General features: G+C 35.1%; 1 protein-coding gene across 1 annotated transcript; it reads right to left on the bottom strand.

Annotated features, from left to right (window-relative positions):
- Window positions 1-3,178: 3,178 nt before the first annotated feature.
- LOC141833030 (fimbrin-5-like) lies at window positions 3,179-10,478 on the bottom strand. The gene is made up of 15 exons (XM_074720414.1): window positions 10,352-10,478; window positions 9,980-10,252; window positions 9,736-9,906; window positions 9,429-9,667; window positions 9,001-9,172; window positions 8,531-8,569; window positions 8,267-8,335; window positions 8,051-8,167; window positions 7,602-7,813; window positions 5,943-6,098; window positions 5,678-5,877; window positions 4,688-4,845; window positions 4,497-4,593; window positions 4,302-4,393; window positions 3,179-3,847 (listed from the first exon to the last, which is right to left on the bottom strand). The coding sequence occupies exons 2-15, from the start codon at window positions 10,064-10,066 to the stop codon at window positions 3,602-3,604; spliced, it is 2,055 nt and encodes a 684-aa protein (XP_074576515.1). The 5' UTR covers window positions 10,067-10,252; window positions 10,352-10,478; the 3' UTR covers window positions 3,179-3,601.
- Between the last annotated feature and the right edge of the window lie 7,148 nt (window positions 10,479-17,626).

The following is a 17,626-nucleotide window of genomic DNA, read 5'->3' as shown; positions in this document are numbered from 1 at the left end:
TTTTTGGTACTTAACCATTTTTGTACTTAGGCGACCATTTTTGGTACTTAGCTGACCATTTTTTGTACTTGACCAGCCATTTTCGGTACTTGTCCAGCCATTTTCGGTACTTGGTCAGTCATTTTCATAAATAAGAGATCATTTTCGGTACTTAGCCGATCATTTTTAGTACTTAACTGATCATTTTTGGTACTTAGTCATTTTAGTACTTAGCCGACCATTTTTGATACTTAGCCGATCATTTTTGGTACATAACCGATCATTTTTGGTACTTAGCCGACCATTTTTGGTACTTGACCAGCCATTTTTGGTACTTGGCTAGCCATTTTTGGTACTTCCAACCATTTTCATAAACAAGAGACCATTTTCAGTACTTAGCCGATCATTTTTGGTACTTAGTCAACTATATTTGGTACTTAGCCGATCATTTTTGGTATTTAGCCGAATCACTTCAGTGTAATCGGTGGATGGATCGATTAACCAATGGCTAATGGTTAGTTGATCACCGGATTGATTAACAGAACCCACCATAATCGATTGCTTGATCGATTATGTACAAGTGTAATCGATCCCTTGATCGATTACAGGGCTTTCTGAGTTGCGACATTTAATCGATCGTCCGATTGATTATATGGAGCATTAATCGATCCCTTGATCGATTACAAGCTTTCTGAGGAATCATGTTGCGACATTTAATCGATCGGACGATCGATTATGGATCCTTAATCGATCTTCTGATCGATTAAGACATGCTACGACATTTAATCGATCAACCGATCGATTATATGGAGCCTTAATCGATCGTCTGATCGATTAAGCCATGCTATAATTTTTTCTGTTTCCGAGTCAGTCGACTGGAGTTGAATTCCAGTCGAGTCAATTTGGTTCTGTATGGAAATTTAACCTGTTTAGTCGACTGGATTGTAATTTCAGTCGAATCCATTTCGATTCAGTCGACTGATGTGGATGATCAGTCGAGTCGTTTAAGCTTCTGTTCGATGACAGTCGACTGAAGAAAAATCCCAGTCGAGTCGATTCTCTTCTACCTGCTTCTGAGACAACCTCAGTCGACTGATCTCTATCCTCAGTCGACTGATCAAGGAATCCGACTCGACTATCGTGTGTTTCAGTCGACTAACGCAGCGTACCAGGCGTGTCAGTCGACTGACATTACCAAATCAGTCGACTGTATTCAGAATATAGTGGCTGAAATGAGATCTTACCGAGTTCTTTCCTCGGTTTATCAAGTGCTTGGTTTAGGATTTAGGATTAGGGTTGTCGACCTTCTTGATCTTCATTTGCCTTACCTTGTAAGGACTTTTGCTCACCAAATGTTCGATCAACCTTGACCCACTTGGACTTTTCTCTTGCCAACGAGTATCTATTTTTTATCAAATGCTACTTGACGTGACCCCTTAAACACCTAAATAGGTATAAGAAATACTTAATATTAATCAATTGGTATTTATTTTGGCCTCTTAAATATAAAAAATTTCGTCATGATCTTCAGGCACGAGTAACATACCATCACTACAAAAATACAAGAAGAAAAGGGCAAGACTAATACCATAAATCTGACACTCAAAGGCCAATTCATACATCAAACATGAAATTATCATCCCACCAAAGAACACATTCATAATATCATGACATCAATTTAAAACATAATTATATCTCCATCATCACCAAAACTTAACAACTGTTATACAAAATCATCGAAACACTGATTTTGTATGATAAGTCATTTCAATCCTTTGAACAAGCCTTGTTTATCAGACAAAATGGTAGAAGCAATCCGAGCTCTATACCCTTCGATTGATGTATCCCATTCTTGTTTCCAAAATGTTGGATTATCTCGGGCAAAGCATTCACCCCATAGACAAACATAAACACCACAATTCAAATCATTTCCTTGTTGCCGACTCTTTACAGCAATTACTTCACCTATGCCAATATCACACTGTTCCACATTCCAAAGATATCTGGACAAAAATTTTGCCTGCACAACCAATTCAAACAAACATATTTATCAAATCAATCATAAAAGATGTGTTTAAATTTTTAAAACATAAAAGTAACTTATTTTTTTATCCAACTTACAAATTTCTTCGCTGCACCTTTGTAAATAGGGCTACTAATAGAATTTTTTAGCGTGAAAGATTTTTCGCTTGGAGTATACACGAGCAAGAACCAATTGTTGGATCTCTTAGACACCGGCTAGAGAGGGAGGGTGTGAATAGCCGTCCACACTTTTCGCTTTTCTTCCTTCGTCTTCGTTTAGCACAGCGGAAATAATAACTTGATCAGAGGAAGACGAAGATCAGCACACTTGACACAGGTATTTACGAGGTTCGGAGATAACTTGCTCCTACTCCTCGGCGTGTCCATAAGGTGGACGATCCCTCGATCTTTCGGCAGATCAGACCCCGATCAATATCGGCTATAATCTTCTCCTTCTCGATGAAGGAACCTCTCCACAGAATGTCTCAAAGATACAAGGATAAGCACAAGACAAGGAGAATACAGTGAATCAAAAACTGGATAACAAGAACCGCTTGCTGCTCAGCCTGTTCCTCCAAACACAGGACGTTGTTCTAGACAGAGCCAACAAGAACAGCTAGCAGCACAAGCCTGTTCCTCCAAACACAGGATGTTGCTCTAGACAGAGCCAACAAGAACAGCTTGCAAGCCGGTTCCTCCAAACATAGGACGTTGCTCTTGTTTCCTCTTCTTCGATTCACGATCAGGCTCTCGTAAGATTGGCAATGGCGCTTCTGAGCTCTCAAGGATGATCAATAGTAAATGCGTGAGTCTTTCTCCTCAGCGCTGCTTCTCGCTTCTCTTAAAGCCTCTGCTTGGTTCTTGTGCCCAACGGATCCCTGCACTGTTCTGACACCAGCTGCCGTCCGTTGTTACAGAACTCCCCCTGCAGAAGAGATCCAGCTTCCTGGTTCTAGTTCTGTCGAACTAGATGGAATTGTGTATTAGTTGCTATTCGCCCGGGCCTGATGAATGCCTTACTAGATTACACTTGCTCTGAAGCACATACATGCTGAAGTGCTGTGCAGGAAGAGTAGTAGATGGAATTTTTCTTGAAGTTGAACAATTTTGTGCAAGTCTGACAATAAGCAAACTGGATGTTCATCCAAGTATATGAAGGTATTGAATATACAGAAATATGCAACAGATGTTTTCTAACAAAAAAACACATCCAAAATAATACAATACCTTTAATTCTACTGTTCTTTAAAGAAAAATGTCTACAAGCTAAACCATCATGACCATTGTACTTGTATGGCAAAATATTACATGCCAAGAAACTATGTATATATCCATAGCTTATAAGCAGAAAATTGGAGCTTCCAATCAGTTATTTGAATAAATTGTCAAAGAATAACTATTGGAAAAACAACTACCCATTAAAGATATTGGCTGCCTATTCATCTTCCCTGCCACCCAAATGAAGCTATATATGCAGGGGGAAAAAAACACAAAGAAACTTGTATTTACTGTTGGGAAAAAAAAAATTCTCGAAGCACAAATGTATGAAGAAACTTGTATTATCTGCCAAAAACTTCTAGGGCGAAGTGGTCCATTTTGTTCACCTTCCAAGAGCCACATTGTTGTTCTCTGACTGAGGGGTATCAGGGGTAGCGTTGTCGATGGTCGAGTCAGAAATGTTGCCTGCAATAGCACTTCCTTCTCTGTCTGATGGAGCAGCAGGTTGTGTGGGAGAATCCTCAGGGGAGAGTTCAGGAACATTGGAATTAGCCTCCGATGGTTGGGAGTTTCGCAAACTCCAGTACATGATGCTGGCAGTGAGAGTGAGAATCATTTTCTGGTTTACCTGTTACAATTCAATGGATGTAAAATTGGATATGTTTTAGGGTATACAAAGAAAAAAAAACTGAAAATAAAATTATTGATCATCATCAATCTCTTTAATAACAGTCTCTTTGATTTATACAACCTGTTTAATCCAAACCCAAAATCCACACTTTAATAAATGAGTCCTAATTTGCACATGATCCATTTATAAATGAATTGACCTATTTAATTAAGCTTAATAGATCATAAGTCATAAGTGGATCATATCATATGATCTGTTGAATTAAATGAGTTAGGGCATGTGACACTATTCGTTTGAAATACAAACTATATCTATATGACCCAAACTTATTTAGCTCCACCCAAACCCGAACGATTGTGGGTCAGGTCGTGTAATAGGGTCGTGTCAACTTTTACCAACCCTACCAGCAACGTGTATCATTGAGAGAATCAAAATCTTGGTACTAAATTACCTCAATGATATCCTCAGGCAACAAAAAGACAGAGCAGCCAAGCTTTCGTGCAACACTGATGATATATGTGGCATTCAACTTCTTCTCTTCATCTACATCCAGTTTATGCAAATTGTAGGATTGTAAAGTAATTTATACAAAATAAAATTCATCCAGCAAAAAATATATAGAAATATAGTAACTAGATGAGTTTACCATTTTCGCCCTTTGTAACAACTTTCCAGTTTACAGCTCTCGGTTTCACAGCACTAAGGAGTTCTAGGAAAAATAATCCATTGGAAAAGTTTCTATCCTGCATAGGTGAAAACAGGAAAGGAAATATAAGCCTAAGGAATGCAATGCTGATAATGAATACTACTAGCTGGGTTAAACAACGACTTGGAAACCTTAAAACTATCCATCTGAGGAGTTCTGTTTGATCCTTCAACTTTGCCGTTGGCCCAGTTAAGAATATCAGCATCTGTTAGTTCTTTCCCTTGGGAGTGATATCGCAAGTTCTTCAGAAGTTTAAGAATATTGAATCGCATCAATTGCCACAAATAAGCTGAAAAACATGTGGATATGTCAATACTTATTTGATAGCAAATCTGGTTGCCATCTTTGAGATGATAAAAACAAATCATAACTGAACTGTTAATAAATCAGAAATACCACTATCTGAGAACAATTGTAAGATGAGACTAAATAATTTATTATCATATTATAGTGTTCAAAGATAACCAATAGTTTTTAAGATTAGATTTAAAGACTAGAGTTGGAGGTACAAGGGTGATGCTGATCATATAAAACCCTAGTTGAAGCAAAAACAAAAAACAAAATAGCGACAGGAATTTCAATAGTGATATAGTGCATAAAGTTTGATGGAGGAATAAGAACCATACAGCCAACCTCTAATTAACATAACTTAGTGATGTTAACTTTGGACAAACTAAATATCTAATTTCCCTATTTCTTCTTATTTTGCAATTTTCTATTTGTTGTTTTCCTGACTAAGGGACCATTAATACTATCAAATTTGCACAGTTAATATTGAGATTTTTCATCTTGTAAGTCAGAGATCAATTTCAGAAACATTCCTGTATTACAAACTTCAATATATTCTATGTAGGTCTTTGGCCTTTGCTCTCCAAAAAAAGATTCTGTTTTTCCATGTTTAATAAAGACACCATATCCCAAATAAATTCGAGAAATTAACCTTCCAAAGTTGCACCAAATTCCATGATAAGATTAGTTATTTAGGTTTTGTATCTGAATATGACTTGCTTAATAAAATATGGAAAGCAATTCTGAAAGTGGATTTTCTTTAAAACAAATAAAAATATTATTAAAGGGAAAAAGGGCATATGCAAAACATACTCAAACTGGAATGAACTTACAGAGAATGAGCTTCTTATTTCCTTGGACAATGTCATTACCAGCAACATTTACAAGCGAAAAGTTCAACTTTGTGCCGATCCTTACAACTTGATTGCAGTTTTCTACCTTTCTAAATGGCATCTTAATTGGGGGCTTACTTGCTTGCTTCCAGTTTACTGATCCAGGAGATACTTTGTCTAGTACTTCCAGAAGAACCCATCTGCAAAAATCATATCATCAAACACTTTCCAGATAAGAAAATTTATAATATCAAAATGATCTTACCCATTCCTGACATCCTCAAACACATTATTAACATATGTAGCAATACCAAGACTATTTATCCATAATCTAAAAGCTCTCTCATCTCGAGAAACCTGGATATCATCTGGCATCATCTGAGACAAGGAGATTGGCTTAGCATCAGCGGATAGACCATTCCTGCAAGTCAAATGCCATTAATGTAGCTAAGCAAGATGCATAACCTAAAAAGAACCTTAAAAGTACAGATCAAAGATTTTGGATATGAATTTTGATGTAGCTTCAATCTTTGCAAGTTAAATTCAAGGATTTAAAAACAATAAGGAAGAAACAGTTTTTTTTCATCCAAAGCTTCAATGGCCTACATGATCAATGTTTTACAACGTGAAAATGAATACACAACAGAGTCAAAAGTTGACAACAGTTACAAAGCAGCATTAATCATACTAGTTTTGAATATAACTGACTAAAAAATAAAAAATTCTAAAAAATTTAGTGTCCTAACTGACATCACTGCCTTTTTGAATAGATCGATTAACAGAAAATAACTGCAGAAAAGAAGTAAAGCTAGAAAAACATTCAGAGACTTGTTTCATAACCTACAGGCTACTACAAGATAATACATGTGAAAGGATAGAGATCATAAGCATGTTTAGGTCAGCTCTCTTAATTTATTCTTTGGACTAAAGAAGAAATTTACATGACTAAAATTGCTAAATTTTACTAGTAAATTAGACAATAGCGTATTTTGATTATTGCGACTTTGGTTCATGGTTCTAATTAGAGCATCTAGATAACCAAGGATATATACATTTGTAGCAAAAGGACGGCTCAAAAGAATCAAGTCTCACTTCCTCAAAAAGTAGTGTGGAATTAGATTAGTGGGATCATGGGTTCCACTCCCAGAATCATGTTGAAAAATCATTAGAAATAGAAATCCAATACTAGAGACCCAATGCAGTTTCACATTAAACAGTTTCACCTTGAAATCAATGCAACAAAGACATGATATTCATAAATAACTGATTTGGGTTTGTAGACATGACATTTATTTAGCTACTGAAATTATACTAGGATGACTGGTGAAAATGTTGAATTATACTTGATATATGTAGATGCTTAATGCCTAGCAGATCTTTTTTTAAACAACAAGGTGTTCATTGGAACATTAAAGCAGTTATTTCCTCTCAGAGCATATAGCAGGGAGATATGTGTAGGGTGCTATGGTGGTTGGTGTTAGAATAGTGCATATATACTAAGGCAAATACAAAATGCAGAAAGTACAGGATGATGAGGTGACACAGTTTAGTGAGCATAGATTTGGATTGTACAACTGCATGATCCTATGAGCAGAACTGACAATGTGACATGAATTGTCAGTTACCACCTATTTCCAATGGAATAGGAATTCTGAGTCAAGACATTGTTTAACCTTGAGATTGATGAGAATACAGAATAACTTCGGTAAGGACATGTGTACTTTAGAAGGTTGGTGGGTGGCTGGGAGATACAGGTGAGATTGAGACTTTCTCTTTCAATTTTATGTTTCTTGTTTTCATGTGGCTAACTATTTCTTAAAAATAGTTTTCCCTTATCAGTATATTTTTTTTGCTTGCCTTTCAGTAAAAAAAAAAAGATCTTTGGAAAACATAGGTAACATGAAATGAAGCTGCAAACCCTCACCTATGCTGGAATATTTGAGCAACAAATGCAAGATTCAGATTAGGAGAGCCTTCAACAATATCCTTTTCGCTCAAGTAGCGTTTGCAATCCAATTTCTCAGCTTGTTCAAGTACTTTTTTTGCCCTTTCATTAGGATCTTTAACATCTAAAATGTCTGTGTTGGCATGCTCAGGTGCAAGAGCTTTAAGAAGGTAAGCATATGCCTCACCGTCCTGTAGAGATGAAGTTCATGAGAATCTGAAAAACATTGCAGTTATATTATTAAAAAATTTAAGTATTGCAAAGGAAAATATAAAGTTGATCAGGTAAAGATGTCAGAGTTTTCATTGTGACCAAGAAAAGAGTTTTAACAACCAAAAAATCTTAAAAGTCATACAGTGCTGCACAATTTACAAATATTCTTATACACAACATACAGCCTGTTTTTAATTTATTGTGGTGATCTATACCTTCACATCAGAAGAAAAATTTGACACAGTTTTCTTGTATCCTGCTTTCTTCAGATGAAAATTCATCCATTTTAGCAACAATTTCTCAGGTGATAAACTGACAAGTTCGTCAACATCCTGTAGTTGTAAACATTAATATAAACACATGGTCAAGAGTTTCACCCAAATATCAATATAAATACTATTATATTAAAGTAAAAAAGTGTAGCTCATGACCTGACTATCATCTATCACCTCCAACAGTTGTGGTGTCTTCTTGAGATTGAGATCTGCTAGGAGTTGTATCTGAAAAATGATAATCGAGGAAACTAATATATCATGAATAATGATAGCTAATTAGTTTCCCTCGTGATGGAGAAAACTTGCACAAAACTCTTGTAAGTACAAATAAATATAAATCATTGATTACTAGCCTATCTTGTTTAGCAAATGAAAGCACTTCTAATGTACAACATAGAAATAGTAAATCCTGTTCCATACCTTTATAATTTGAGAAATCAACCCCAGAACCAAATGAGGCTGCAAAAAAAAAATCAAGCACCTGAGTTTTCATTAAGGAAAACAAAAATGTTAATATGTAACAGAATTGATAATCTCCCACAAATAAATTAGAGCATTACAAAAAAGGAAACATGCATTGGGATTTCACATACAACTAGGAAAGATAGAAAGGAATTAATTACTTTATGATAGTTCCTCATTGCTTAGAATGTCTCATGTTCAAAAAGAACATCAAAAGCACATTCAAAGGTATATGTGAAAGCACACAGGGTTGAGAAACATTACTGTTTATGTAAGAAAAAAAGGAAAATAAGAACTAGCAGGGGTAAGATTAGCACATTACCCATGATTAAGGATTGATGATATGTATATTACATACAAAGAAGACTTAGCATGGCCTACTAGAATGCTTTCAAATGATATTAACTGGCACAACATTTTTCACTTACCCGCCCTTCAACCAAGTCCTGTGTTCCAATATTGACAACTGTGCACCCAATAGCCTTTGCAGAGTTGAGGCAAAGAGTGTGGTTTTCATTCCGTTCCCAGGGATTGAGTGCTCTTTTTGTATTGATTGCCCTTTCATCTATAGTATTTGGTACCGCCACATTGATCAATTTACTATCCAAAACACAAAATGCAGAAAAATTAATATATTCAATTCAGTAACTTAGACAAAATACATACTATCCGTATTCAACACAATGTATGAAATGCAGCCACAATATACAATCTTGCCAGAGGTGAGGATGAACCAAATTTATTGATTTCTCTTCTTCTATCAGATTGAATATGGCAAATTAAATCAACAAAAACAGGACAAAGCTAGATAATGAACATTTTTTTGTATCATTACTGTAAGGTATAGGCAGTATACCATAGGAGAACACCATCTCTGACATGATCAAAAAGGTCATTAGTAGCAGGATCCAAAGGAAGATATTTCTTCAAAAATGAGTCTTCTCCAAGGTAACTATTGATATGAGCCACATAAGATGACTTTTCAGATTCGTTAATGGTATGCAAGAGTGTAGTAGTAGCTGCCTTCAAGAATGATGAAGAATTCTTTGCTTGACCTAATTTGGCTGCTGCTCGACTTAGTAGATCCAGATATGCCTGCACAATCATTTATAAAGCTGTACTAAGTCAAGCTTGAATAGCTAAGATAAGGAAACAGGCATCACCTTGAGGAAAGATTCGAAGTCTAGTTCCTGATTAGTTTCTGGGTAGGACTCACTTAACGTCTCTGCAATCCCTTGTTCGGTAACTAAATCTTTCAGGCCCTTCAGCTTTGCCATCAGTGGGGGCAAGTTTCCTACACTGACATGTCCTGTCTCCTTCTTTGCTGAAAGAAACTATACAACACAAACTAATCCGATAGCAGTTCTCAAATCAAAATAAAAACAACTACAAAACGAATTAGCTTACCTTAGATTTAAGACCTCGTAGCTCCACTTGAGTGAACTGACTGTGGAGCCACGGATCAGAGATGATGACTCCGATGAAATTCGACATTTTTACTTGGAAATTCTTTCAGCACGTTATAAAGATTGCTCAATACTCAATTATCAGATGGAAATGCCTGTAGATGGCGAAAAGATCAGCTCATGAATCAAGACGTACGAAAATCTCAAACGTCTTCTCGCGTCACAATTCTCATCACAAAGTATCCAAAGATCCCAACTTCCTCCATTCCTGATCCTAATAAGAAGAATCGAATCGGAAAACAACATCATGCAAGGGACATGATGATTCGGAAAGGCGTCTAGGAAAAATCAAATCAAGAGGCTACATACCAACCTGCCGAAAAGTACAAAATCACATCTTTTTCACTCCTCCTGCACTTATTCTCATTGCCGATTGCTTCTTCGCCCTTCTCGTCGTCGCTGTTCGTGTTCTTGGCGATTGAAGTTCCGAAAACGTGGGAGGAGAATGGCAAAGAGGCGGTGGGGGCACCGACCCTTGGAATCACCCGGCCGAAAGCTAAGAAAGTTGTTGAACTGGAGCATTCCGTCTCGCACTCCTTTTTTGTCTTTACCGTGAATTATACCTTACTTGTTACTGGAGAAAGGCTGGCAGCGGGCCGTGGCCCACGTGTCAGGAGTCCGGATTTGTACCTACGCGGAATAACTACAAACTTTTACTAGAGAAATTGATATTTATAAATATATATTCATAAAAAATCTTCCTTATTCATCAAAATATATATATATAATAATAAATCCTAAAGTTGATTTTTCAGTATATTGGAGTCATAAGTTGAAATAAAAAATGATTTTGTAAAATATTAATTAAAAAAATATTCTATAATTATTTTTACCCAGTTTTTATTTTATTAATTTGGAGTATTGTATTTTTTCTAGTTCAACTTCCATAATTGTTATATGATATCTTTTTGTTCAATGATTATTGGTTTTAGGAAAAAATAAATTAATATTCATCTGGTATTCCAGTTTAATATTTTAGAAAATTTTATAAAATTAAAAAATAATATAATATAATATAATAATACTTTCTAATTCTACTGTGAGAAATAATTATCAGTTTAAAAATATATACTAAATTTATTGATTGGGATTAGAAATAGAAAAAAGGGAAAAAGAAATTGTAATAAGCTAAAAATTCAAAAGGTTCCCTTTTTATTAACATTGAAAAGGTTGATCCCATTTAAATAAAATAAAATAAAATATCAAAAGAATATTCTATCTTATTTTTTTGTTATCTCTTATGGTCATGGATACTATAAGGTTGCTATATTATCTTGATTCAAATAATAAATTAAATTATTAATATTAATATTAATATTAATAATATTAATAATGATAATATAAATATTAAAATAATATTAAAGTATTTTGGCCAAATTTAAATAATTTTAACAAAGTTAATAAAAAGTATTTTAATTTTAAAAAAAATATTACATGTGTGACAAATTTGATCAAATTAAAATAATCTTACTCATAATAGTTTTGATGAAAAATACTATAATAATATTGAAATAAAGATATTTTTATAAAAAAAAATAAGAGTTTTTTTATTTTTTTTAAATGAAATATCTTTTAATATTACCAAAAAAGAGAAACAACTTATATTTTTTTGGCCCAATTATAACGTAGCCATTTAATAAGTATATGAAATGGATATATTAAGTATGTATTAAAGAATTAAAACTATTTTAAAAAATATGAAATAGTTAGCAAAGATATTATAATCAAGGAGTTAACTAACTTGTGGCAAAAGGTGAAATGCTCACTTCGGACGTCCTTCAATGTCCATCTCATAGTAATTTAAAAGAAGTAAATGATGGTAACCAAATGACTTCTTATCAAATGACTATTTCAGTGAAGAGAATTTTATTTCCTAAAGGATTATTCCTTAAGAATTTGATTTTTATTTTTACATGATAATCTAATATCAACCTGACTATGACCGAGGGAGGAATTGAACCAATAGAATTATAAGGGAATTTTCCTTCAAATCACATGCATAATATTTAATAAATATTTGAAATTAATGAAAAAAATATGAGCTTATCAGGATCGTTAAAAAAAAATCTTCTTTTTAAAAAAATAAAAAAGACATCTCATTATATTTTTATATTAATTTTTTATTTTAATATTATTATAGTAGCAAATTAGCAGTTAATTCAACTTTGTTAAGAATAGTATTCAAGTTTAGCATCCATTCAATTATTAAGTTTAAATGATGTTATAACACTTAGTTCATAGTTATTATAATAACCCTGACATAAAAATAATTTTTATAAAAAAATAATGAAATATTTTATTTATTTATTTATTGAAAGGGTTGTCTTTTACATTCCGATAATTAAGGGTTGTTTTTTAATTTTTTCCCCTACTCACTTTACTTTCCAGCAATTATGTACCAAACGGCGATCAAATCAACGGCACCCGGCGAGTTAAGTTTCCGCATCTCGGGTCTCTTGTGACAGTTATCGGATCAGGGCGGGGCGATCGCCATCAGAAATTCATTTGGGACGGAATATTAAAATTATTAAATTTAAATTATATTTTAAATAAGTCAAATTGAAATTTTTAAATTTGATTATAAATATATAGATAAGTCCACTAGTCCATTAAATTTTCTACGTTAATTTTTATTTTTTTAAAAAAATAAATTTTTTTAATCCATAGATCATCCAAGTCCACTACGGGTTGATCTATATAGAAGACAGATCAACCCACTTAAATTTATCTTAAAATAAATTAATAAAATTTTAATTTAATTCATCTAAATTTTTTTGATGAGATGCACCAACTCAACAAACCTAACTACTCCACTTCTGAGTTGCTCGCCTCCGTCCAAGGGCGGAGCCAGGATTTTTACCGAGGAGGGGTCATTTTTTAACATCGCATTGTCACACTAATAAAACAAATTTTGAATTAACTAAGAAATAAGTTACATTCAACGCAATTTAAGTTGCGCTCTTCGCTTTTTCATAGACTCAAATTTATCTATGATAGAATTGACATCAAAACTGCTAGCAATATCCTTCTCAATATACATTATCAAAGAACTTGATAAGAAATTATCTTCCATTTTGTTCCGCAACCTATTTTTCACAATTTTCATTGCAGAAAATATACGCTCTGATGTTGCAGTAGAAACTGGTAGAGTCAAAATAAGTCGAATCAATTTGTCAAGAAAAGAATAACTTTCTGATTTTTTTGTCTTCGATACGACCTGATACAAAATTATGTGCATATTAGTTAGCAATGACTAACCTTCAATAAAAAAATATTATTTTTTATATAAAAAACATACCTGGTATAATTCAGAAATATTATTTTTTTATTATTTTGTGACGAAAAATAGTTTTGTTGCAACTTTGCAACGAAATTTGCGACGAAACAAGTTTAGTTGCGAAAAGTGCGATGATAAATTTTTGTTGCTAAATTCGTCGCCATTTGACGACGAATTAAAGATTTCGTCGTCAATTTGGCGACGAATTTTCATGATTCGTCGCCAAATTAGCAACAAATTCATGATTTGTCGCCAATTTGGCGATGAATTCACGATTCGTCACCAACTTTGACAAACGAGAAGGGATCAGGACGGTGGATGAGTTAGAGCATTTGACGACGAAAGTAAATTCGTCGCTAATTTGCGACGAATCATTGATTCATCGTTAATTTGGCGACGAATCCATAATTCGTCGCTAGATTGATTTGAATCCAATTAACCTGATAAAATTAGAGTGATGGTCCTTTAATTCAGCCATGATATGGTCGTTAACTGATGCACGTCTGGGTCTATAGAATAAGTGCACATATATAGATATTCGTTAAACTTGTGCATATTTGAATGTAAAATTGGTGCACGCAAAATCTGATAAAATATGTCTTTTATTATATTTGTACAGTGCATATATGGAAGTCTATATATATAATTGATGTGACATATTTAATTTACTTAAATTAATGAACATATATTTATATTTTTTTCAAGGGGGGGGGGCCCTCCCTTTTGCTCCGCCACTGCCATTTCTTTTTATGGAATATTTTAAAAATTCAAAATATAATAAGATTTTACTATCAACCTCTTAGTTTGATGACTTAGGGTCCGTTGGAAGCATTGAAAGAAAAACTGAGGAAAGTTTTCCTCAGTATTCATCCATCCATTGTTTACTTTTATAATTTTTTATGAGGAAAGAGAAAATTAATCCATCTGTTAATCAATTTTTTTATCAAAATCGCTCCCCTCCAAATCGGACGGAAAACGAAGGATGGAAAATAAAAAGACGTAACTATCCTCTTTCTCTTCCCTACTCTCTCTTCGTCCTGCTCCAAATCAGAGCCTTCCTCGGCGACCAGCACTGCTCGAGCGCCGGACCGGAGCTCCGTTCTCCGCCGCTCGAGACTTCTCTTGAGGCCCTCGCTGCGCTCTCACTTCTGGTCGCGGCGATCTCCCTTCGCCTGCACCGCGAGGGGCTCAAACCGTGATCGCCTTCGAGTGCAGCCCAAGCACCGCAGCCCCGTTCCACGCGTGGTCGCTGCGCCTAGATCTTCCTTGCGTTGGGATCTTCCTCCCGTGTCTCTTTCTCGTGGCGTGCGGCCTGCTTCTTCTGCTCCCGACGGTCCATGCCCGCGATGAAGTCGCGCCCAAACAACAGAGACGCCTCATGGGGGTTCTGGTAGAGGGCGTTCATGTCCTGGGAGGTATCCTCCGTGTCCTCCCAGCCAAAGGAGAAGCGGAACTTCTCGCTTGGCTTGATAACCCTCTTCTTCGGTTTCTTGGATCCTAGGTACTGCTCCTTGATGGCTTCCAGTTCTTTTGTCTTCAAGCGCAGCCCAAGCACCGCAGCCCCGTTCCACGCGTGGTCGCTGCGCCTAGATCTTCCTCGCGTTGGAGGTGCCAACACTTCCGGTAGAGGCGCCGGCGTTCGAGATCCTTATATACATCTTCCGGTAGAGTAGGTGATAGATAGAGTTTGGGAGATGGAGGACCATCCCACCGAGGCGTCGGTGAGCAGGGAAGAAGGGGCGGGGCAAAAGAGAAATCGGGGCAATGGGGATAGGGTATTTTGGTAAATAAATAAATTAATTTTTTTATTTATATAAATAAATAATTTAAATATAAGAGATTTATTCATCACCCTTGTATCAAAGTAAACAAATACAAGGAAGAAAAGATTCCGTTCCCTTTCTTTAGGAATTTATTTCCATCGTGGATTCCTTGCCTTTCTCCATCCACGCTTCTAAGTAAACTGACCATTAAGCTCCCCAAATATTACTGTGTTATAATCCCTTTCAATTTAAATCCTTTTCAGTAATTGTCTTTCAAAATATATGTGTTTTTTAAACAGGGAAATAATGACCATCTCGTCAACGTTAACTATAAGAAATTCGGCAATTTACGTAGCAACAATCGATTGCTAATTTATAGCTAAATGTATTTAGTGATCGATTTGGTCGATCTATATTTCCTTCTCGTTAAATTTTAATGATGACATATAATAGTCTCAAATTAAAATTTATCAAGTGACAAGATAGAGTCAGTTGAGAGCTTGAGAGTCATTTGTCGAGCACAAAGTGGTCAGTAATCAATGCCGAGAGCTACCTGAGCCTGAGTGGGTCTGACTGTTAAGTGACTAATTGCCTAAACATGCGAGTGCTGCCAAGTGAAGGTCCACTGGTCAAGAAGCGAGAACAATTAGTCAGGAAATAACACTGAGATTGATTTGGAAAGTGAGTCGTCCGACTATTAAGTGCTGAACTATCAAGTGTGAGAGAGCATTTGCACTACCGAAGTCTGTATTTGATATAATTTTCTTAAAATAGATTTGTTCTCTCTAGTAGTATTTCAATATTACAATGATAGAATTACGATCACAACCAAGCACAGATTATTCGTGACAAATCAAATTTGTACCCGAATGCTATCAACAGATAAAGGTGGAGGAAGTGGGTGCGATAAAGGATAGAGAGCTCTATCTTTTTCTCTGCTCTTCTGTTCAAGATCGTAGCATTCTTATATAGGAGCTTCAATCCTTGATGTATTGAATGGTCGAGTAATAGTCATTCAATACCTCTGCCTGCCTAAGTCATAATACCAACAGTAGATGCCATTACCACTCGACGTGTGGCAAAAATGTTGATTGATCTTACTTTCACACATGTAGATTGGACTTGCACACAAGTTATGTTAGTGCAATCTAAATCTTAAATTCTTATCCCCTCCTGTAGATGCGCATGTGTTCCTAACTTCTACCATTGTGATTTAATATAAATTAGTCTTTATATCACTCAACTTCTAACGTGGGACTAAACTATCATAGAGTTAATTTTCTATTCACATTTCCAATCATTTGTTCCTCACTTACCTTTATTTTCGACTGCAAGTGCGAACGAATGGCTCATAAACTTTTCGAGCTAACTCAAATAATATTTAATTTATATTTAAAATTATTAAATTTAGTCAAATTTAAACCTGTTCAATAATTTTTAAAATCTAAGTCTTTTTCTTCTGCAAAAAATTCTAAGTCGAATTAATATTTGATTATTCATGAGCTTTTATTTAATATTTTAATATATTTATTATTATTTTATATATTATACAATAAATTCACATTGAAGTTGGGTTGAAATAAAACAACGTTAACGTGGATTTTTGCATACAACCTCCAACTCAATCAAATTATCCGACACAATTGATTCGTCATGCCTACCAACCTCCAACCCAATCACCATTCATCTTAATCGGCTTGTCCAGTCTAACCAATTTATTTGACCAAACTGATCGTTTGACCTATCCCAGTTGACTCATTCGCCCGATTAAGTTACATACTTTTAACTTGAGTTAGGTTCAAAATAAAATTTGAGATCGAGTTGGATTTGAAGTATTCTAGCAAAATCGGATTATGTCTTGAAATGGCTTAAATTTGTTTGAGTATATTCAAAGTGAGGTGTGACATTGATTGTACAATGCCAATCTCTTTTTGTTAAATGTGATCCCGGGGCAATGGTGCAACAATAGGACATTCGAGTTGTGATCCAAGGACCCGCAGTTCGATCCCAGCTACGACGTATTTATAGGAATTTTTCTCCAAATGGGGAACGCAATCAAAGGATGCTGGGCATCTGGATTGGTCGCCGTATGCGCTTCCCGATTTACCCTGGTAGTCGGTGGGAAATTTCCGTGGGACCGAACCGGCCACCCCAGGGATTGAGTCTATGAGACTGACTGGGATTTATCATTTTTTTATATTAAATATAGCATTTGCCAATGCAGGCGATCCATAGCAGTGCCACCCATATGTATACCACAATGCTTTGAGTTAATTTGTATCATCATGGTGTAATAAATTAAGCTTAGCCACCTCATTCATGAGACCTTGATTATATTTAAAGCTGTCAAACGGATCAATTTATGATGGAGTGAGTCAATCCGTCAGAAATCCATCATACGACGGAGTTAGATGAGTCGACCTACCAACTTAACGGATTAAAAAATCTTCAATTCAATCCAACTCATAGTGGATTGCATATTAGACAGATCAATTCACGGACCTATCAAAAAATAAAAAAATAGTAAAAATTTTAAAAATTTTAAATT

The sequence above is a fragment of the Curcuma longa genome, chromosome 8, assembly GCF_044706935.1.
Source record: "Curcuma longa cultivar G26 ecotype Majalengka, Jawa Barat chromosome 8, ITB_CL_G26_1.1, whole genome shotgun sequence".
In the NCBI taxonomy this organism is placed as follows: Eukaryota; Viridiplantae; Streptophyta; class Magnoliopsida; order Zingiberales; family Zingiberaceae; genus Curcuma; species Curcuma longa.
Note: the sequence above shows the minus strand (reverse complement) of the source record. Positions and strands in the feature narration are given on the sequence as shown.

Excerpts from the sequence above, each read along its gene's own strand:
- LOC141833030 (XM_074720414.1), bottom strand. The coding sequence starts at position 10,066 with ATGTCGAATTTCATCGGAGTCATCATCTCTGATCCGTGGCTCCACAGT. Across the intron at positions 6,099-7,601 it reads GCTCAAATATTCCAGCATAG|GAATGGTCTATCCGCTGATG; the intron begins GTGAGGGTTTGC and ends TTTGACTTGCAG. Across the intron at positions 5,878-5,942 it reads TTTGAGGATGTCAGGAATGG|ATGGGTTCTTCTGGAAGTAC; the intron begins GTAAGATCATTT and ends TGATTTTTGCAG.